The 23,247-nt window shown below is 40.3% G+C and overlaps 1 protein-coding gene across 2 annotated transcripts; it reads left to right on the top strand.

The window, feature by feature from the left end:
- The first annotated feature begins 3,596 nt into the window (after positions 1-3,596).
- vps37c (VPS37C subunit of ESCRT-I) lies at positions 3,597-22,852 on the top strand. 2 transcript variants are annotated; one of them, XM_026303898.1, is made up of 5 exons: positions 3,597-4,051; positions 4,510-4,619; positions 10,335-10,506; positions 13,607-13,689; positions 16,044-22,852. In XM_026303898.1, the coding sequence occupies exons 2-5, from the start codon at positions 4,527-4,529 to the stop codon at positions 16,770-16,772; spliced, it is 1,077 nt and encodes a 358-aa protein (XP_026159683.1). In that variant the 5' UTR covers positions 3,597-4,051; positions 4,510-4,526; the 3' UTR covers positions 16,773-22,852. The 2 variants fall into 2 exon arrangements, with proteins under 2 accessions (XP_026159683.1, XP_026159682.1); XM_026303897.1 differs by having other exon boundaries at positions 3,602-3,622.
- The last annotated feature ends 395 nt before the right edge of the window (positions 22,853-23,247 follow it).

Here is a 23,247-nt window from a genome sequence, read left to right as displayed (position 1 = left end):
AACCTGCACAGCTCCCAGGATGCCACCGTGCGTCTTAATCACAGGGCACTGCTCCAACACCCCCATATGTTTCAGACTTTCTGACAGTTCTAGAATTTAGACCATCCAAAGAAGACCATGGAGAGGCTGGTTCTGGATAAAGTGAGGACTACTGTAAGGCCACATCTTGACCTGCTCCAGTTTGCCTATCAGACTCAAACTGGAGTATAGGATGCCATCATCTACATGTTGATCACATGTATAAACACTTGGAAAAGTCAGCAAGCACAGTGAGGGTCATGTTTTTTGACTTTTCATCCACATTTAATACCATGGTTAGTGGTTAGAAGTACAGGGGCCCCACAGGGGACAGTCCTGTCTTCCTTTCTAGTTACTATATACACCACTGACTTTAGGTACAAGAGTCAGGTATTGAGTCATGTCACCTTGAGAAATTTTCTGATGCCTGCAGTAGTGGGCTGCATTAGAAATGGAGACAAGGCTGAGTACATGGTGACAAAAACAACTAAATGTGACAAAGACAAAAGAGCTGGTGGTGGACCAGAGGCGAACCTAGGATGTTAACAGGGGTCACTGGTCCCTTCCTCCTGTTAACATCTTAGGTTAGCAGGGGTCGATGTTGAAATGGTGGAGGACAATAAATACCTGGGAGTATACATTGACAACAAGCTGGACTAGTCAAAAAGTAAAAAAATATATAAAAAGGGCCAGGTAACCTCCTTTTGATGTCTTTTAACATCTGCACAACTGCACTGCAGTTGTTTTATGTGTCTGTTGTATGCAGTGACGTGCTGGGGGAAGCAGGTTCAAGGTGGCTGACAACAACAGGTTCAACAAACTGATCTGTAAGGCCAGTGATGGTGTTGGAGAGGAGATGGAGTCCTTAACAACTGTGATGGAGAGGAGGATCTTGGGAAAGAATATACATCCATCCTGGGAAACTCTCTCCACCCTCTCCATGGATCATCTGGGAAGAGCACTTCCAGCGAGATCCTGCCCAAATGCTCCACAGAACGATACAGGACGTCATTCCTCCCTGTCGCCATCAGACTGTACAACTCCTCTTTAACTTTTAGATCTATTTTTACATAATAATTATTCTTATAATAGCACTTTATATGCTCGTTATATTGGTTTTATCCTTGATTGGTGTTTCTTTTATTGTTTTACTGTTTAGTGTATTGACTGTTATTTAACTTGGAGCTACAGCAATGGAACAATTTCCCTTAAGTATCAATAAAGTATTGAAAAAAGAGATGTGGGACAAATGTCACATCACACCAGATTTTCCCCAGAAATCTGGCACGTTATTACATAAATAAACCCCAAGTTCACTGCCTGCTAATGCTGTACCAGCAAAAGAATGAGTTAAATTAGGCTAAATACTCCGTAGAAACAAGAAGAGTTGCACTGTTTGGTATGGTAAGACACTTGCAGATTTTCGTCTCATAAAACCTTGTAAGTGGCTGCAGTGACTCCTTATCGTTTTGTACAATAAGCTCTTTTGTCTTAGTAACATTAATTCCTAAAAAACCTGAACACCAGTGCAGTAGATCTGACAGATAATTAAAATACAAACACTCTCTCTCAGTATCACCTGTTTGTAATAGGTGTTTAAGGTACGCTGACAGGTGAACATAGGTGTTTAAGATACAGTGGCAGGTGATCACAGGTGTTTGAGATACAGTGGCAGGTGAACGTAGGTGTTTGAGGTACAGTGGCAGGTGAACATAAGTATTTAAGATGCAGTGGCAGGTGATCATAGGTGTTTAAGATACACTTCAGGTGAACGTAGGTGTTTAAGGTACAGTGGCAGGTGAACATAGGTGTTTAAGATGCAGTGGCAGGTGAACATAGGTGTTTAAGATACAGTGGCATGTAAACATAGGTTTTTAAGGTACAGTGGCAGGTGAACATAGGTTTTTAAGGTACAGTGGCAGGTGAACATAGGTGTTTAAGGTACAGTGGCAGGTGAACATAGGTGTTTAAGGTACAGTGGCAGGTAAACATAGGTTTTTAAGGTACAGTGGCAGGTGAACATAGGTGTTTAAGGTACAGTGGCAGGTGAACATAGGTGTTTAAGATACAGTGGCAGGTGAACATAGGTGTTTAAGATGCAGTGGCAGGTGAACATAGGTGTTTAAGATACAGTGGCATGTAAACATAGGTTTTTAAGGTACAGTGGCAGGTGAACATAGGTTTTTAAGGTACAGTGGCAGGTGAACATAGGTGTTTAAGGTACAGTGGCAGGTGAACATAGGTGTTTAAGGTACAGTGGCAGGTAAACATAGGTTTTTAAGGTACAGTGGCAGGTGAACATAGGTTTTTAAGGTACAGTGGCAGGTGAACATAGGTGTTTAAGATACAGTGGCAGGTGAACATAGGTGTTTAAGATACAGTGGCAGGTGAACATAGGTGTTTAAGGTACAGTGGCAGGTGAACATAGGTGTTTAAGGTACAGTGGCAGGTGAACATAGGTGTTTAAGATACAGTGGCAGGTGAACATAGGTTTTTAAGGTACAGTGGCAGGTAAACATAGGTTTTTAAGGTACAGTGGCAGGTGAACATAGGTGTTTAAGATACAGTGGCAGGTGAACATAGGTGTTTAAGATACAGTGGCAGGTAAACATAGGTTTTTAAGGTACAGTGGCAGGTGAACATAGGTGTTTAAGGTACAGTGGCAGGTGAACATAGGTGTTTAAGGTACAGTGGCAGGTGAACATAGGTGTTTAAGGTACAGTGGCAGGTGAACATAGGTGTTTAAGGTACAGTGGCCGGTGAACATAGGTGTTTAAGGTACAGTGGCAGGTGAACATAGGTTTTTAAGGTACAGTGGCAGGTGAACATAGGTGTTTAAGATACAGTGGCAGGTGAACATAGGTGTTTAAGATACAGTGGCAGGTAAACATAGGTTTTTAAGGTACAGTGGCAGGTGAACATAGGTGTTTAAGGTACAGTGGCCGGTGAACATAGGTGTTTAAGGTACAGTGGCAGGTGAACATAGGTGTTTAAGATACAGTGGCAGGTAAACATAGGTTTTTAAGGTACAGTGGCAGGTGAACATAGGTGTTTAAGGTACAGTGGCAGGTGAACATAGGTGTTTAAGGTACAGTGGCAGGTGAACATAGGTTTTTAAGGTACAGTGGCAGGTGAACATAGGTGTTTAAGATGCAGTGGCAGGTAAACATAGGTTTTTAAGGTACAGTGGCCAGTGAAGGTAGGTGTTTAAGGTGCAGTAACAGGTGAACATAGGTGTTTAAGGTACAGTGGCAGGTGAACATAGGTGTTTAAGGTACAGTGGCAGGTAAACATAGGTGTTTAAGGTACACTGACAGCAGCGAACTGTAACCGTGGTATACTGTAGGGGTTTCCCTTTCATCAGCTGAGCACTGGACCCTACCATTACCTTGCCATATAGGGGATTCCAGAAGGAAAACACTAATTTTAAATAACTACACTTGTGTATGTAGGCAAGTAGTATGTATTTAAAATGTTTATAACTACAAATCAAGGTCGGCTCAGTTAGTCAGTAGCTACTGTTTTAGAATATTGTTGTTTTGCCGGAGCACCCCCCAAAGCCACAGAAGGTGGATGGTTCTTAAAATGGCGGCGGTTTCTGACAGTGAGGAGTGAAACTTTCTTATTTTTGGCGAATATTTTGTCGTTTTCTAGCACATTTTGTCGACTGGAGCCGTGTGTTTATGAAAGTGAACATTACTGGAATAGCGACTCGTGTGGCAGTGGTCGTCCGGACTCAGAGGCGTCATTCTGGGTGCCGTTTATGGTCGTGAAATCCGTCGAAGTTGACGTCGGCTGAGTGCCTGACATTGCTATCATAGCGACCGTGGAGATCAGATCGCACAAAGCGGAACCGTCAGCTAAGACCGGGCGTCGTCGGGTAGCTAGCTTACCGGACCAAGTGCGTTGAGAAAGTCAGCGGGTTTTCGTTGAGCTGGGTTGAGGTTGAGGGCAGGTGGGAGATCCCGAGGAGAGGTGGTGTTGGATGTCACCAGCGCTCATTATCAGATTGAGTTCGATTTGCTAGCGTCGTGTAAGTACAAGCTCATTTTGGGTATTTTTCTTCCTTCGCCTTTCCCAATGCTCGGACGAACAGCTGGTACTACTCTGTGGCCTACAGTCACTTACCTCCAGTTACTTCTATAGTATGTCAATAGTATTCCTCTGGTATGCTAACTATCTATTAGCCAACTGTCCACAAACTACTGCGTTGTGGTAACGTTACTACCTTTATGTTACTATGTTTGTAAAACATAAGAGATTTATTATATTGCACCTGCATCTAGATTATTTTATGGAGTGGAGCAGCTATAGGTGACATTGACATTTTTGTCTTGAGTTGTCAACAATGACTTGGTAAGCGATTATCATGGTTAATATTCATCTGCTCAGGGTTAGCAACATTGAAAAAACAGCAGTTAGGCGTGTGACTGTCCACTTTGTTTGCAAACCTTGTTTTAACCTATTTCCTCGTTTCTTTTTGATGGGCAGGTATCCTGGCAAATCAAATGGAGAAGCTCCAGGACTTAAGCCAATCAGAGCTACAAGAGCTCCTGGATAACGCAGAGAGGGTGGATAGTATGGCTCTGGAGTCTGATGAGGTAAAAATAATGGTTCAGTTTCTGTTTGACTTCCATTTTGCCTTTGGCCTTCTGAAGGGTTGAGCTCTCAGGTGGAAATGTTAACTGAGCACTCAGGAATTTGATTTAGAAGTCCTGAACCTTTGCAGATAGGTTGAGCCTTTCAGTGTAGGTGAAATCACACTAATCAAATTGCCATACTGTCGAATACACTGTTGGCTTCTTGTTTAAAACTGCAACCTATTTGTTTATTTGCTGATGCTGCTCTGGTGCAGGTTAATTTCAGGTGATTAGATCAAAACCTGACGACAGTGTGGCTGCAGACCAGTCAGCTCACTGGAAATACTGAGATGCCATATCTGCGTAATTACTTTTAGAAATGTCTTTGCTCCTCACAGGCAAAAATTTAGAATAGAATTAGGGCTGCTAACAACAACTATTTTTAAAATAATTGATTAATTGGTTGATTATGTTTTTGATTAATCTGATTTTTACAAAATGTAGAGAAACTTAAGTTTGCTGCACATGTAATAATAAAAAAAACATAATTTTTATGTGTAATGACATTTAAACAGAATTTAAATTTTGTTACCTTAAAAAAAGCATGCGTTTACTAGAATTTCACACTGAAAGCAAAAGTGGGCATTAACCCTCATGTAATGACATGCTTTCAGACATGCACATGAACATTTCTAGACATTATCCTGTTGAGCTGCATGTAAAAACGCAGTTGTCCAAAGAACATGGATATTAACTGGACTTTGCTCTTAAGAGCTCGCCTGTAAAAAGACTGGGTAGTGTTGTGGTGTGAGCCAGTGGCATCAGGACATTTCTCATTGGCCTGCAGGCCATAATACAGCAGCTTGACAAGTTGACGGCCTCTCAGAATCTTCACATGAAGAATGATTTTCAGTTTCGCTGCAGTGCCAAAAAAGAATCACGGTGTCTCTCTGTAAGGCACATAACCATAGTGCTTTACGAATGGTCCACCTGCTTATATTGTTCACATTTATAGAGTGGCCTGTGTTGGAGTCAAATTTCCAGCCTGAATCTATGCGGCAGTCCAGCCCTTGTGTGAGCTCTGTTGGATTCTGTCGCTGTGGCTGCATTGGTTAAAACAACACCACCACACTGTTTCTGGATGGGATTCTCATTTTGAAAACTGAAACATTTAATCCACACCGACTCCGACCTGTGTCAGTTTCCAGAGCAGCTGTGTGTGTGTGTGTGTGTGTGTGTGTGTGTGTGTGTGTGTGTGTGTGTGTGCGCGCGCGCACGCGTGTGTGTGCGTGTGTGTGCGCGCGCGGTGGGGGCAGACAGTGGCAAAAATGGCAAATATATGGGGAAATATAAACATGTTTACTGGCCGACTATTCTAACCACATTACAGAAAAAGTAAAACAACGAGTCACAAGGGCTATCCACATAACACTAAAAATTGTTTAGTTGTGGAAAACATGACTTCTCACTCTTCTCCACTTCTGCCATTTTCCTCTCTGCAGCTGCTCACAGTGTCATCATGGGCCAACACAAACAGCTACATCACTGGATCCAACTAATCGATAAATCCGTTTGTTGCTGACTGTTTTAATGATTGTATTTTATTGATTTTATCGATTGGTGGTTGGAGCCCTAAATACACTGTCAAATAACAAAGAGCATTAGATATTTTTACAAGATGCTTGTCCAGACTTTCCATGAGTCACTCTGATTTTAAAGTAAAATTTATAACAAAAGGAGGGAGTTTATCACTAAATATATAAGATGAGATAAACTTTATTAATCTACAAAGGGTATTTCAATTAGTCTTGTAGCGAAAGTAATAACTAATGAGAAGTAAAAGTAATGAGTTGAGTTCATGTTAGTCATTTGCCATTGGCTAAATGTTGAACTTAGTAGGCATTCCTGCTTTTTGTCCTTTTATGATTTGAAGTGTTAATTTTGACAAGAAACCTTGAGTTATCTTTATTAGTCTCTTAGTTGATTCCTGAAAATTGCAGTTTTTTTTTTTCAGTTTCTTTTTCTTTTTTTTCTTTTTTTTTTAATTGTACTCTGAGATCTGCACTCCAGGCAGCCTGATGTTCACTACTCTCTCCACTGCAAAGCCAGTGATATTGAGGGGTGCGTGTTTAACATTGTGACCTTCTGAGTTCAACAGTCATTTATTTAGTTTTGTGGACAGTGAGCATTAAATTATTGTCCATGCACCAGCACACTATATGTTTGACTTTACATAGAACAAGACAGTAAATGTGTCTTCTATTTTTTACTGTGCAAATAAATCCCAGTGCATGTGTTCAAAAAGGTCTGTAAATTGGGTGGAAGCCCCCTCGGGCCAAGTTTTTACTGTAAAAAAAGATGATTTTGTTTTCCCTGGTGAGAGGTTTGTATGCAGGGGTAAGAAGGATAGATGATCAGACTGACCCAGATGGGTGAGGGTTGTAGCTTTGTTTCCATCCTTTACGTTGCTGTAGACATGATCCAAAACATATATACTGTGTCATATATACATATATATATAATATACTGACAAAATGTAGGAAGAATAGTTCTTAGAGTAGATGATCCCCCACCCCCCACCCCCCAAATCTTTGCTCTTACCTGAGATGCTGTTCCTGTTGGCCTGGTGTGCTGTGTGGTCTGCTAGTGCGATAGCTTGGTCCAGAATCCTAGAGAGGAGCCAGGTCTCAGAAACGATTATGATTAAGTTGTGTTTCACTGTATTTTGCACTATGATCGGTGTGCAAACATGTTCTTCTGTTTTGTTGCTCTGTGATCTGGTGTTTGAGGATGATGGTGGGCAGTCCAGGCTCTCTAGTACAGTGCATCTCTTTTGTAGATACTGGACTTGATAGTTCTTTGTAACATCTTTGATCTCTTTGTGTCAGTGTGCTCTGTCCCCAACTGCCTTAAGTTGGCCACTATTGTGCCTATCTCCAAGAGAACAGCTATCTGTAACCTTATTAATTACAGACCTGTGGCTTTCACCTCCACTGTCTTGAAGTGTTTTGAGAGGCTGGCACTCAGACACATCAAATCAGCTCTCCCTCCCACCCTGGATAAACATCAGTTTGCATACAGAACTAACAGTTCAACTGATAATCCTATTAACGCGGCTCTTCACACTCTGCTGAATCATTTGGAGAACTCAGGAGCATATGTTTCTGGACTTTACAATTTCTTTCTTTCCACTATCACCCCCAGCAGAATGATCACCAAAATGCCCCAAGGCTTTCTAACAGACCACACACGGACTGTGAGACTGGGGAACTATTACTCCTCAAGTCTGACTCTCGTTCCATCGTGGCCTAATGGATAGGGAGTCGGACTTGTAATCCGAAAGTTGCGGGTTCGAGTCAGGAATTGTCAGTGAGGTGGAGTGAATAGCCAGCCCTGTCCACCTTAAATACCATGACTGAGGTGAGACCCTTGAGACCCCCAACTGCTCCCCGGGCGCCACAGCAATGGCTAACCACTGCTCCGTGTGTGTGTTCACTGCTGTGTGTGTGCAGTTTGGGATGGGTTAAATGCAGAGCACAAATTTTGAATATGGGTCACCATACTTGGCCACAAAAAGTCACTCTCAACTTTTGGAATAGTGCATCAGTAACATCTTTACACTCAACCCCTCAAAAACGAAGGAGCTTATCATTAACCTACAGATGTTTAAATTTCTCAGTACACACATCTAGGACCTCACTGTAAACATCCCTAGTGAAGAAGGCACAGCAGTGGCTGTACTTTCTGAGGATGCTGAGGAAAAGCCATGGCATTCTGGTGTGGTACGCTGGTTGCTTGTGGTAATCAACGCAGCACAAAAAAAAATCATTGGTGCACAGCTGCAGCACCAGATGCATATGAAGGCCCAGAATAATAAAGGACCACTTCTTCACCGTGGAAGACAATATTGGTCCCTCAAGACACACACCTCCAAATTTCTACCCACATGCCATCATGGAGGTGATAAATCATTTTATACTTGTATAGCGCTTCACACAATCGCTAAGACTCCTACATCAGTGGAATAGTCACCAGGGGCAACTTGCATTCAGTGTCTTGCCACTTCAACCTTGGACAAGTGAAGCCAAGGATCTAACCACAAACCCTCTGGTTCATGCTCAACATGCTCCACCTCCTGAGCCACAGCTACCCCTCTGACAGGAGGTATAATCACTTAGATACAATAATCACTCAGTACAAATATAAGTTTCATGTGTGTCAGTGTATGTATGTATATGTATACAGTACCAGTCAAAAATTTGGACATTTTCATTCAGTTCAGTGGTAATGTATGTCCAAACCTTTGACTCGTGGTGTGTATTTGTGTATATATACATATATAGTTATTTGAATTCTCTTTATTTTTATTTTAGTATATTTGCATTCACTTTCTTTTAAATGAGAGACTCTTAATTTTGTTGTACTATTGTACAAACAAAAGTATTCTATTCTGTTCTGTTTACATAGAAACCCAACAAATCCCTTATGAGCAAGCACTTGGAAAAAAAATAATGAAAACGGTATGAGGTGTTGATGAACTGTGTTTGATTTTCTTTTCAAATCTAAGCTGTGATGCCATGTTCTTTTTAGAGAGAAGAGGCTTTCCTCTCTGTCATTCCAAACAAACCATGCAGTCTTTTTCTAACTGCACTCTCATGGACTTTAACATGCTGTGGCCTGTAGAGTCCTAGATGTGATTCTAGAAGTTTTTGCAATTTTTTTTTTTTTTGAGCATTGTGTGGTCTGACCTTGCTGGGACTTTCAGTCCTGGGAAGATTGGTGACGGTTTTCCAGTTGTGAATAACCTTTCTCACAGTTTAACACAATTGCTTGTGTTTCTGCCTCCTGGAACAACTTTAGCCTGACATTTGCAAAAAATTGTTGTTTGGTTGACGTTGGATTTTTTTTTTTTTTAACCCAATGCACCTCCAAACAACAGACACAGCTCCTCTTTTTGGCACAAGTTGTCAGTTTTGGGACTTTTCTCGTCTTCTCATCTCGCCGTTTTCTCATCTGTTCTCTCCATCTTCACTGTCATACATACCAGCTATGACCTCACCGTGCGTGTTTAGCAGTGCAACAGTGAAAAGGGCCCCCTCTCAAACAGTGTCACGCCGAGGTGTTCCGATCCCTGTGTAAGCGGCATATACCAGTAGTGAGGTATGTTTAAAATTCACATCACAACAAAAATAAACAATGGTATTTGGTTTGAACCGGTATACTGCCCAGCACTGGAAGATTTAATCTATCATGACTACTTGACAACACACTTCTGTTGAGTTCTGTATCAGCAGGTCTTGGTGTGTTTTACGGATTTTTTTTAATCCGGTCAAGGCAGGAGTTGTTAGAATATGTACCATATACAGCATACTGGTATCAACAAAGACAATACTTGATGCTGTACAGAGACTCCATGGTTAACCACTATAATTCTTTTTTTAGTGGAATTGCTTGTGTGAACTTTAAGCTTGTGTTTTATGTCTTTTTTGTATTGTAACTATTGTCTATTTTTATTGACCTGTAATTTTTATGAATTTTTAGATGAACCCCAGGAAGAATAGCAGCCGCTTTGCTCTGGGTAATGGGGGTCAAAATAAAAAAAAAAAAATTAAATGGTTAGCACCCAGGGAGCTAAATGGCATGTCTCATATAAACTATTGTTGAATAATGAAAAATGAAGAAGCTCCAGAGTTCAATTTACTGTCATTGTCTGATGTTTGTATTTCTCCACTTCAGATCCAGAACATCCAGCTGGAGAGAGAAATGGCTTTGGCATCAAATCGCAGCCTGGCTGAGCAAAACCTTGACATAAAGCCTCGTCTAGAGTCACAGAAGGAGTTGCTTGTGGAGAGGTATTCTCAGCTAGAGGCCGTCCGTGAAACCTACAGACAACACTGCTCCCTGAGAGGTATGAGAGGGGGGTGGGTCAGTGGGTAGAGGAATAAATGTGCTGATGTCCTCAGACCTTTAGCCAGTGACTCATGAGTTCTGATTGTCTTTCCAGTAACTAACAGCATTATGTTAGTACAGAAACACGAGTGTTTTAGTGAAACACAATAAAACCGTTTTGATGCAGTGGCTATCGACCCACTGAGGAGACTACGAACTAAGACGGTGTCTTTGACGGCTCTAATTGGAGAAGTCAGGACCAGGACCAGGACAGGAGCAGGGATCAGCAGAGACTGCCGACACTTTCTCTTTGTTTCTGTGGTCCAAAGATGGTTATTCCTGTCTTGTCTGGAGAAAGTCCTCTAACTTTTGTAGGAGGATCACATGGTCCACTGTATCAAAAGCAGCACTGAGATCTAACAGTACTAAGACAGACTCTGCCAGCATCAGTGTTCAGATGAATGTCATTTGTCACCTTGATCAGTGCAGTGCTGTGATGGGGCCTAAAACCTAAAACCTGAAAATCGATAGTTGTTCCGTACTGTGGCATCACGACTGCTCTTCTTTAAAAGAGGCTTGATGATAGCAATTAATGAGTCATTAACTAATAGAGTGAGTTGTGGTAACAAACTGTTTAGTACTGATTTCAGAAATCTAGTGGGTAAAACATCGAGGCAGCAGGTGGATGAACTCAGACTGGAGATGGTCTCTTCAACTGTTTTGTCATCGACGGGTATAAAATGTGTCAGTTCTAACAAGTGTCTCCTGGATGGCTGCAGCGTTGTTGTCTGTCTTGTGCAGTTTATTGTATGATTAATAACCTGAACCTTACTCCTCTGGGGTCTAAGGGTGTTTTGGGCCCCTGGGCAAGTTTTGACATGCCCTTTTTCAGTTGCTTTTAAACATATTAATGGCTAAAGTCTGATAACACTATAATCAGCACAAACTGGGCAACAATAATATCGATAACGAGCACAACTGACAGAGTAGTTCAAGTTCTTTTTGGCATTATCAGGAGAAGATGCCACAAAACGCGCTGACGCGTTCATCGACCCCGGAGGGTTAAACTATTAAAAATTAATGCAAACTCATTGCAATTATATGTTGAAATTAGTTCTGATGGCAATGGAGACAGAGGGTTTGTTAATCTATTCACTGCAGCAAACGGGACACGTTAGTTGATGAATGAATGAACTTGGAGCTTTGATTTACGCCATTTTCGTCAGGTCTTCAGGCACTCCTTTTTCTGTGCCCTGACCGAGTCATCATTTCTCCATGGCGCCTTTTGCCTGTTCCTGATTACTTCAGTCACATCCATAACATTTAGAACCACTTATATATGATAATATATATGAATTCATCAAGTCTTCAATGTGAGAAAAAGATGGTAATAATCTCCATAAAGTGGTGGTGTTATTTTTTGAACAAATGTAGTGTCCAGCTAAATCCATCTCAATTATGGACAAATCATATTCATGCTACTCAGAGATCCATGTATGTATCCATGTAGATGTAAATAACCCAAAGTTTTAGGAGACCTAATTTTGTTAAATGTGAAGTGACTTGTGGCCCATACATATCATTCTTTGATATTTCCAGAGTCCTTCAGGTGTTGATGCTTCTAGCAAAGTAACACACATGTTGACAAGGTGAACATGAATAACCTGTCTATAATTATTCTGTTTTAAGCTGTTGTGCTACTGCTGTGTCCAAATAGCCATCCAGCATCACACGCTCAGAGGTGTATGCACAACCACCTCTGTTAAATAAAATCCTAGAGTAAACACTGGCAAACCATGTGTGACTAATCTTTGGGAGTACTCCTTCTGGACAGAGTTGCCTCTTACTGTGCCCAAGCATGATTGCTCCGTCTTCCCACACCCCTGCTGGCCTGCACTCATACTGGACTTGAAACAATCCAGGCCAGAGCATGCTTATGTCACCACAATACATCTGAAGAGAAGTGCTCTGGCATAGTACGTGGTGTTGGTGTTCTGTGTATGGTTAGCGATCACACTGTGCATACCATGCAAGTGACCACCTAGTGTGAGTACACCCCTAGTGTGATATTTGTGACTTTAGAAAAGATCAGAGGACGTATCTTAACCAATTATGGAAACCACTAACTAACAAACCATGCAATTACTGTTTATTGCAACTGTATCTTGAAATACAATTTGTAGTAATAAAAATGTAGTTGTGAACATTCTAACTGTAATACTCTTGACAAGGAGAAATGCTTTTATGGATATCTAAAATATTATTACGGATAGGAATATGGTTTGAATAAACGTTGCTTTCCATTTCGATTTAACCCGACCAGGCGGACCTCACTGCCACATGTTGTTCAATCAGTGGAAAATATGCTGGTCACAGTACACTTAGCTCTTGGAGCAATCAACTTGAGATAACAGTGCTAGTGTCAGTGGCTACTTTAAGAGAACAATAGCTGGAAGTCACTAATTGAAGCTATATTTACAAGGACATGCAACTGTACAGTGCTGTTTTAAAAGTGGCATTTAGACAAATGAAAGTGACCTGAACTGAGATTCACAATAACCAGTCTGCAGCATTTCTTTAAAAAAAAAAAAATGCATTTCATCGCTGCGTGCAAAGGTGAAGCAGCGGACAGATACAGTATGAGTGCCCATTGTTTGCTGTTCTTGAAAAGAGTAAACTTCAGGTCTTATGCATTTAGTTTTTCCTGTTTGAAATTGAAACCTATTGTGACCTATTCTTAATTGGCTAGCATAAACATACACTGACGTCTATGTATATTTTGTCAAGTAAAAGCTAAATTAAAAGTATCAATTGAATCAATATATCTTGATCATATTTTTACAAATGTAACATTTTTCTATCAAATAGTGGAATATATGTTGAGATACAGGTTAAACAATGTGAGAAGGACACATACACACTGTTCTTCATTCAGGGATATGAAATGTCAGGGAAATGTGCTTGTTTTCCCCTCCTTAGTCATTTAAAATAGACATAGTAATCCCACATTGTAATGCCATGAAAAGAGAGGATTTTTCTTTTGCTCTGCTAGGATGCATTTTGATCTATCTGCTCTTTTTTCTTTCTATTCTCTCCCCTACCCTTGTGCTCCTCCTCAGATGGTATTATGGGTCAGGTGTCTCCAGAGGCACTGCTCGCCAGACTACAGACAGAAGGCAGTAAAACGGAGGCAGAGTCAGAGGTCAGTACTGAACTGTTAAATATCCATATAAACACATATAATGTAGAATACATACATTTTCTTGTGCACCGATATATCTTATTTTATCTTAAATATTACACATATTGTCAAATATGAAGTATTGATCACTGTGGAATTATTATATCACTCTTATAAATTTAGTGTCATTAATAAATAGCACTCTAATAAGTTATCAGTCTCATAAAATGATTAACCACAGACCGGTAATCTTAAGTATTAATTAAGCTTACAAAATGAAGGAAATAATTATGACAGATCAGTGTTTTAATGTAGTTATAATCAGATTCCAACCAGATTCACAATACTAACAACACAATGCTACTAATAATAATAGTGTGATGATGGTACAAGCTGACTTCAGGCAATGTTAGAGTAAAAGCCACATCACCAGCTGTTAAAGGTATGAGAAGCTTAATTATCCTAAGCATCAACTGCACAGTCAATATTGCAGGCATAACTAAAGCATAACATACTCACATATGAGTTGCGTTGAAGTGTTTGTGTGCGCGTATTGAATTTCCTTGAATCCAAACTGTTCCCAGAAAATGAAATCTTTTTTTTCTTTTTAGCTGACCAAACACTGCTGCTGGGGCTCTCCTTCTGCCATCTTCACTCTTGTTGATTTTTAAATATGACCACACATGGCTTGCTTCGCTCATAGTATATGCTGAGTGAGTTTAGGCTTTGGAAGTGGCAAAAATATGAGTGGCATACAGCGCAAAAATAAGCCAAATGTAATGTGGTAAAGTAGTTTTTTATACTCTCTTTTTTCTGATAATTTGATGCAGAAATTGAAAAAATTCAATACATTTTTAAGTCCTAACAGCTGCAGTACTGGAACAAGCCTGCTCGCTTCCTGTCTCATGTAGTCTTGGCCCCTTTGTTCTCTGTTCCTTGTTCCTGTTCTGTCATCTTTTTTAGCAAACCAGTTGGAGAACTAACGTTGGCTCCAAACTTTGCTTGGAAAAAGAAAAGAGATGGCATACATTCTATGGTAAAATATTATCAATGGGCAGGTGCTGGTCAGTGACTCTGGATGGAGCTTCCAGTGCAAAGTGGCACTGATGCAACTGAGACATGGCAGTGTAGTAGCATCATGCAGCAACCATTGTGGATCATATGGTGCAAATTTGTGGCTTAGCCCAACTTTGTTTTTCACTTTCTTCCACTTGTAACGGCACATGGACAATGTTCATGTCTATTATGGCAGACACTGTTACACTCCAGGAATACAATGAAGATTATCCTGCACAATAATCTAGTGGAGGAGCTACGGGACCTCAGCTTGCTGCGGGAACCAGGCCTTCAGTCCTTAGTGTCTCTTTTTAAGTTATGAAAAAAGTTGGAAAAAAAATTAGATTCCATCCAACGGCAGAGGACTATCCAGTGTGAATATAGAAACTACTGTGTCATCGTTTTCAGTGACACATGGCTCAGCAATAGATTTCCAGACACCATCATTTAGCTAGATGGGCTAAGCCTCATTTTGCAGTTAGCCCATTGCGGTGTGTTTACAACATGGAACAAGAACTCTTTTACATAGTGTGTGTATATATTCTACTTGTGACCCAGGTGAACTGTATGGGGCTGTAAGTGAACTGCAGAACTTGCACACAGATGTACTGTGTACTGCAGCCAGAGAATTTAACTGTGAATTTCAAGTCAGTTTTGATTTCTGGCTTGTTGTCTGCTAATAATTAATGTTTTGAGAATATTTTCGTGTTTTTAAAAATGTTTTACCTTATCCTTCATTTTAAACTGACATCAATGTGTTTACTTGAAGAGAGTAGATTTTTACTTTTGGTTCACACGTTTGGTCTTCGACCAGTATTAGTAGTAGTAGTATTAAAACATCTTAAAAAGTCTTAAATTTTGCTTGTTTACACCTGTTGACACTCTGACATAGTCTGCTCTGACTGTTGTATTCTCATGTAGCTGCTGCACTATCCACAAACCAACAGTTCATTTCCTGTTTGTTTTCCCAGTGCAGAATAGCTTTTTTGCCGTCTATTCAGTAGTTCAGTTCTGTGTCTATGCAGGAAGTGATCCTCACCAAGGGTGTATTGAGGAGAATCCATTACTGTAGTGAAAAAAAAAATTTTCTGTTCATTTGAGCTCTTGCATGGCCACATTGGGCGCCTTTTAAATGTCTGCAGCTCAGCTGGTGGCACTGGGCTGCAACACAGACCCTTAGAATTAGATTTTCACTTGCCCATCTGAGAAGTTTGAAGTTAGAGAGAGTTACTGTTTGCAGTTGGTTTAGAGGGTGTTTGATGTTTGCAGTAGTATGTATACAGTGAACATCATTAACAGCTGTGTCTGTCTGTCTGCAGGCTCTAGCTGATGAGTTTCTAGAGGGCTCTCTGCCATTGGACTCCTTTCTCGATCGCTTCCTCTCCCTTCGCTCCCTTGCTCACAAGAGACGTGTGCGGATAGAAAAACTCCAGGAGATCCTGCGGCAGAGGAGTGAGGGCAATCCCACCTCTATTATGTCATCAGCAGGCATCAGCCAGGAGCCCACTGCCACGTCCTCACCATGGAATCCGACAACAACAGCATCAACAACAAATCCGCAGCAGCCGAACTCCAAACCTCCATCCTCCAGTTACCAAAACGCTTCTCAGTCAGCCTCCTCATCTGCAGGAAGTTCATCCGGCCTCCCCTACAGTCCCTATCCTGTCTCCCCACCAAATCCTCCCCCTGCAGCGGCAGCAGCAGGCTCTGGGCCAGCCAACCCCCCATCACTGTTCCCTCCATACCAAGGTTCTGGCTCACCTTTTACCCCAACAGGGAGCTTCTCTAGCCCCAGGCCAGCTTTCGGGCCTCCAGCTTCAGCAGCCTGCCCTTATCCAACCCAGCCCTCTTTTCCTGCCCCGTATGCAAGCTCAGCATTTGGCCAGTACACCCCCAGTCACCGCCAGAGCAGCCCTGCATCCTACCCGGCCTCCTACAGCTACGGTGGCTACAGCTACCCAGCAGGGCCTGTCTATTCCAATTCTCAGTCACCAACAGGGAGACCCATCTGCCGACCAGGATATGGGGTTCCACAGCCGTACTCCTGAAAGCACCACTGCATCTGTCTCAATTCTTCCCTTATTCGCTGTTCCAATGTTTTCCCTCCTTTCCTGAACTCACTCTCACCATAATAACTTGTCCTCCTCGTCTCTTTACCTTTTACACCCTTCCTTTGACCCCTGCTCCCAGATTCAAGAGGTATCTCGCTTTACTTATCTTTGTTGCACTATTATATGCTTCTCTAAATACCAGTCTGTTGATCTTTCTGTCTTTCAATCTTTCCTTTTCCCTTTCTCCATCAACCTTATGACCCATCAACTCCCTACACTAGTCTCAGGTTGTTGCGTTGTTTAAACATTAACACACCATAATATGGCCCATAATATGCTCAGTTTTGTCACTCTTTCCTCCTCTTCCCTTTCAAGTGTGTTATGTATGTATTGCTATTTGGCAATCAGAAAGTCCTAATAAACACACAAGTGCACTCCCCCTTATGATAAATACATAACAGAAATATGTCTTTGTAACACTACATTCAGTGTCTAAGTATCTGTCTGCTCCACATTTTTATTCTTGAGCACTGTCTGCAGTGAGGAAACGGCTTGTAATAGAAATTGTTTCTTCACACTAGGGCTCATAAATTGTAATTAAAATGAAAAAATAATGGATGCCACATATGCTATGGCTCTTATATTAAGTTTGTTTAAGATTCAGGATTTTAACTCTAGAACCGCCACATGGGTCAAATTTACTTATAACTGTTTTCGGTTGTATATCACTACGTTTCAAGATGATGTTCAAGCCCCTGGGTCTTTGACTTTTCCAAAAATTGTGTTATGCAGCATCTCCAGTTGTTAAAAATAAAGATAAAATCGGATTAAAGAGAGGCAGAGGCGTTTATACCTGGCTCAAATTTACCACGTTAAATAACAGCTTACACTATTTTTACACTATTCATTACTGCAGCTCCCGTTTTAGCATTCTGTGTTGCTAGAAACCGCCTGTCATTTACAGATGGCAGTATGCTGAGAGAAATTGGTCAGAAAATCATTAATATTGATCTTATGGATAAACACAGCAAGAGTGATTGACTCAAATGAGTAATGGCATCTGTGGAAATTGCACGGCCAAGGTGAATATTTGCTCTAAGCATGTATGTGCAACATGTAAATAATGATATGTCTAAAGATAATTTAACCCAGTTACAAATTTCCAATGTGTGAATTAGTCAGTCAAAAATTTAATTAGTATATTATTTCATTTTGTTTTGCCATGGCCAGTCTGTTGTTTGTTACTGTGCTGCTATTTAAAATAGTTAACCCATCGTCTCTATTATCAATAATTCTGAATGCAACTGCAATTACAATCTATGATATTCTGGCCTTTTTTTTTTTTTTTTTTTGATTATCTGAAGTCTCTGTGTTGATTTATAATTGAATTTATAAACATAATATATAAATCAGAATAATATAAAAATGTATAAACTGAAGCTGTGCCACTGACTTTGTCATTGCAAAACAGGTCAAAATATAATCACCCCAAAGTGTGGCGGCTGTTCTTTTCTACCACTGTTCATTATTGTCTATTTAGGGAACTGTTCAGCGTTGTCTTTGATTAATTTAAGCAATGTGTCATAAGTTGCTTAAATCACCTATAAAACAAGAAGACCAAAACACACTTAATTATCATACATGCTCATCTCCTTACTCTATTCATATCCGTGTGAATACAATGCCATAATACCGTCACATAACATATTTTTTGCATGATCAATGCAAAAGTCAGGTGCATAGGTAAATTTTACCCCATTGGCGGTTTTAGGTACACACAGACCCCTGGCGGTCGAAGGGTTATGGAAACCATATTCTCAGCAGCAGCTGCCTGGTGTATCAGCTCTTCAAGACACCCAACCTACTTAAACTTAGGTGGGGCAGGTGCATTTTTATGATCCTAGACATCCTAGATTGTTATACTTGCCAGAAGAAGCACCAGTAATTCCAGACACCACTCAACAATTTACTTGCTTTAACCAAAGACCCTTGTAACAATGGCACTGCTTTGCTTGTTTTCTTTGAATTTAACATGGACAGAGGTTAGCACCAAAATATGCTTACCTCTCCTTCACCTTAAAGGGCCACTCACACCAGATGGTGGCAGTGGGAGGTATGTAGTTGAAGTTTGGAAAAATAGTGATTAGTTAACACTGTTCAAAAGATGTGTTTAACAAATATCCACATGCCATATGTCCATATATCACGTCCACTATGAAAGCAGGTTATACTCAATAGAGGAACTTCAGTAAAACTGAAGCTGTGTCAGCTCCGTCAAGCTAAAATGCTATGATTCATTGGTGTAAAATTGTAGGACAAAATTCTCCAGAATTGAAATTGATGGTCAGATCAGGTGTGACTGGGTGATTATACCACAGATATTAACAGTTTGGTATCAAACTGACAATAGCACAGTACTGTGGTTACAGTCAGTATCTGTTTGATGCACAAAGACAGGTCAGCTGTTTTCCATTTTGTTCAAGAGAGAAATCAAATCTGTTAAGCCACATATCAGTCTGGTGCCAGGACTACACAGGCCCTGGGCAGGAGCCTAACAAGCAACCCTAGCAGCAGGTTTGGAAATGACCCATTCAAATTACACCTTCTAAACTTTCATACTTTGCAAAGTGCATGCTAGTCCTACATTAAAATCTTTTACAGACAAAGACGAGGACAGATTAGACATCCTAGATTGCCCATCTTTTTAGTAAGTATAGTAGCAACTCCATCCCAGAAGTAAAATACAGTATTTCTCTTACTCTGGAGGAATTGGTCTGTTTCCAGCAAATGCAAAAGAGCCAGGCCTGTGTATCAACAAATGTAAATCCTCACTGACGAAGTGTGGTGTTTTGTTCTTATGTTTTTCATGTGCAGTGAAATATTGACATAGGTGGAGTTAGAAAAACTTGTCCTTTACTGATTTGAGACAGTGATACTTCATTGTCTGTGTCATTCCCAGAACAGTTCAAACCCATGCAACTAAACACCAGGTATCTTCTTAGCTTTCACTTTATATTCTCCCCTTCAAGTCTTATGTCACTCCACAAGCTTCATCACCTCTTGCTCTGTCCTCACCTCCTGTGTATAACTCCCCCTCCTCTCCATACCTGCTCATTTAACCTAAACCATATCAGAGTGAATATAGAATATAGGTGAATATAGATTTCTAGAAGTTCACACCATTTGTGAGAATACATGTGGTCTTCAAAGTTTAATGGAGTAAAAGTATAAAGTTTGCCCGTCAATTGAATCACTTCAACAGTTCCATAGGTAACTGTTAAAGACCACGTAACCAAACCTTTCTAAATTTGTATTACACTTCATAATTAGACTAATTATGTTTCATATTTGCTCCTCTTCTTAGTGTCTTCAGAGCACGTCAGTATTGTCACTAGGTATGACACAGTTCTACAGTTCAACACTGTAGCGTCCCAGTAGCATCATGAAGTCGTAAAGTATCCTCACACTTTAAAACCTGGGAGAATTGGTGGGGAATCTGTATTGCTATGTCAGGAAGAGTGTCTTCAAACTGAAGTGCCAATATTGTAAGGTATCTTCTTATGTCTTCTGATTTAAGACATTTAGCATATTACGTCTTTCAAAATATCATGAGATTCCTGTCATCAGTGAGACAAGCTGTATCTCGAAGATGCTGAACTGAATACAAATTAGTAGCAGCCTATAAAATGTCATACTGTTATATACTTTTTTTCTCTCCCTACAAATAATCCATGGGAACTGTGAAAGGGAAGTCAAATTGCTCCTTAAGATAAGTCATTCAGTTCCACTGCAAAAAGATGATGAAACTTGTATAGTAGTTGTGCTGAAGCAGTGAGTGATTGTGATTAAAGGGATGGCAATATGTCATAATGACAAAAGTAGAGATCTGCAACACAGAGGTTCAGTCAGCACTGTATTTAATGACACTGCATGTCAAAGATTGTTTTCCAGAGAATCATCAAGAGAATAATTTGCTCCTTTTTAGCTGCTGGATTATTTAAGAGAGCAGCAGACTGCTGGCCAGGCCTCAGTGAGAATCTGCCCCAGCTGCAATCTGTCTCTGAAGTATGAACCAGCAGCAAAAGCAAACCAGTGACCAGTCTGCTCTGTTACCAGGGCTCCCACAGACCTTCATGACTGTGGTCGTCAGTAAAGCAAAGTTTTATAGTTATTTTGACTTTGTTATTTGTAACCTGCTTTTAAGTTTACTTTTGTCATCTGTTATCATTTTCACCTACAATCAATGGCATGGTAATAACAGACATTTGGGTGCAGGTGTGTCCGTGTTTGTCTTGTCAACTGGTTGCCTGACCATTCATTTTGTTTGAGTGAGCTCCGTAAATCAGCTATTATTGACAGAAATGATGGGCAACAAGATAAAAAATACCACACTTGTTTTTAAATGTGTTTTCAGTGGCAACATTTTAAGGTAAAAAATGTTTGGCCACCTTTCCTGTTCTCAGTGTGTTCTTGATCTTCAGAGCTTATCTTGAGTGTGTGAATAATAAAAATGTATTCTTGCATTTAACAACTACAGCTCCAATGTTGTGCAAACAAGGACAAACCGCAGTGAAAATATCTGGAAAAACAGTGGTAATAATTTCAGAGCCCCACGAGAAGCAGAGATGTAAAATGGGTCATTTCTTTGGTGCCAGAGAATGTTCAGCAGCAAAGAGCCACCAGAGATTATATACTTTAGGCGGCTAATGGAAATGTTTTGGCTCACCGATATACTTGCTGCGGTCGACGGGTCGTTTTGAAAGGAACAAAGAGAGAAACAAAAAATTTCAGAAGAAAAGGCTTGTTGCTTGAGATTGATGTTAGTTTTTTTTTTAGTCTAAGTTAGCTACAGAGCCCAGCAGCTTTCTAAAGGGTTAATATGATGTAATAAGGTGTTATTCATGGTTAATAAATAGTGTATTAGACGGGTTGATCCGAGGCAGAAAACAAAGAGAAGCGACACCATGGGTATCCAGCTTCTAAAATGTTTACTCATTTTGTGTTGTACTGATGTGATTTACAAAAACACCATTAAAACTTGAGGAATGTCTTAGCCTGTCAAACAGATAGCAATAATTGTGAACTGTCATTTAAAATCAACATTTTGACAGCTGTCACGTCGGAGATCAGCGCTCTAATGTAAACAGCTTGTGTGTTTGGTCAGTTCGCTGAGCAACATGAACTTAGTGCCGTTCATGTTTAATAATGATTCATCACTACAAAGGAGCCTGTTTGTGTTGGACCTGTTACAGTGTAGTGATGTGTAAATCTCCACTCAGTGACTAGTGTCAGTGCTTATCCTTTCCTAGCAATATGAATTAGCATTGCATTTGATCACAGTCCTCCTTTCACCTCTTACCCCTTGGGCCCCAAAAAAAAAAACACTGGCCAAAAATGTCAGAACTTAAGTTCTTTATTTATAACTGCATTATTACAGATAGAAACAAGCCAGACATGACTTCTCTGATCACTAAACAATAATTAATAATTAATAAATACGTTTCAACTCTTTATAAAGGTGGGAACTTACTAGACTTTATTCACCAGAAGTCGTGTTATGCAGCGAGAATTAGTCAGATGTTGGCCTTTTGATGTCCTGTCATTCTGCTCACATCATGCTGAATCACTTGTGTTTTAGTTCAGTGTTGCCTTCTACTCACCACACAGACACACACACACATACACAGCATCTTGATTGGCTTTAATTGGCTTTGAGTCAAATGGAAAAACACGGAGATCGTGCATGACAAGCTTTTGTTGTCAACTTATCAAGCTAGGATGTGAATGATGTAGTGGGTTTGTACTGAGGGCCTGGTGTCTCAGAGGATTACAGTAAATAATATCATTGCAGTGTTTTAGAAGAAGCACAAGAGATGATCTGTTGTAATATAGCATTAATATTAATAACTGACATGAGGGAAATGGCATTCAGATGGCTGTATCTGTTATGATGGAGAGAAATTATGTCATAATAATGATGACTAGATTATTAAAGAGTCTTTTTTTGGTTTCCTTTCTCTCTTTTTTATTATTTGAAGGGAGGAGGGCAATTAAACTAAAATTGGTTTAAATTAAAATGCTTTTGAGTCTTCATTTCTAAATACTAAATTAAGTCTTTCTTTTCATAGCTGGGAAAACAAAATATACATTGTTTTTGGACTGTGGGAGGAAACTGGAGTATCTGGAGAAAACCCATGCAAGCACAGGGAGAACATGCAAACTCCACACAGAAAGGTCCCTGACAGGTTGTGAACCCAGGCCCTTCTTGCTGTGAGGCAACAGTGCTAACCACTAAGCCACCATGCTAACCAAGCTAAAGTTATGCATATATGAATATTTCAGAGGTGCTTAACAGGAAAAACTAGAAGAAACTCCTGCATGCTGTCTTATTTAGGGGTTAATGCACATTAATAACTTTTATTCTACACTAGGTACGTGGGGAGATGTACCTTCCATCATATACCAAAGATTC

The sequence above is a fragment of the Mastacembelus armatus genome, chromosome 1, assembly GCF_900324485.2.
Source record: "Mastacembelus armatus chromosome 1, fMasArm1.2, whole genome shotgun sequence".
Taxonomy (NCBI): domain Eukaryota; kingdom Metazoa; phylum Chordata; class Actinopteri; order Synbranchiformes; family Mastacembelidae; genus Mastacembelus; species Mastacembelus armatus.
Note: the sequence above shows the minus strand (reverse complement) of the source record. Positions and strands in the feature narration are given on the sequence as shown.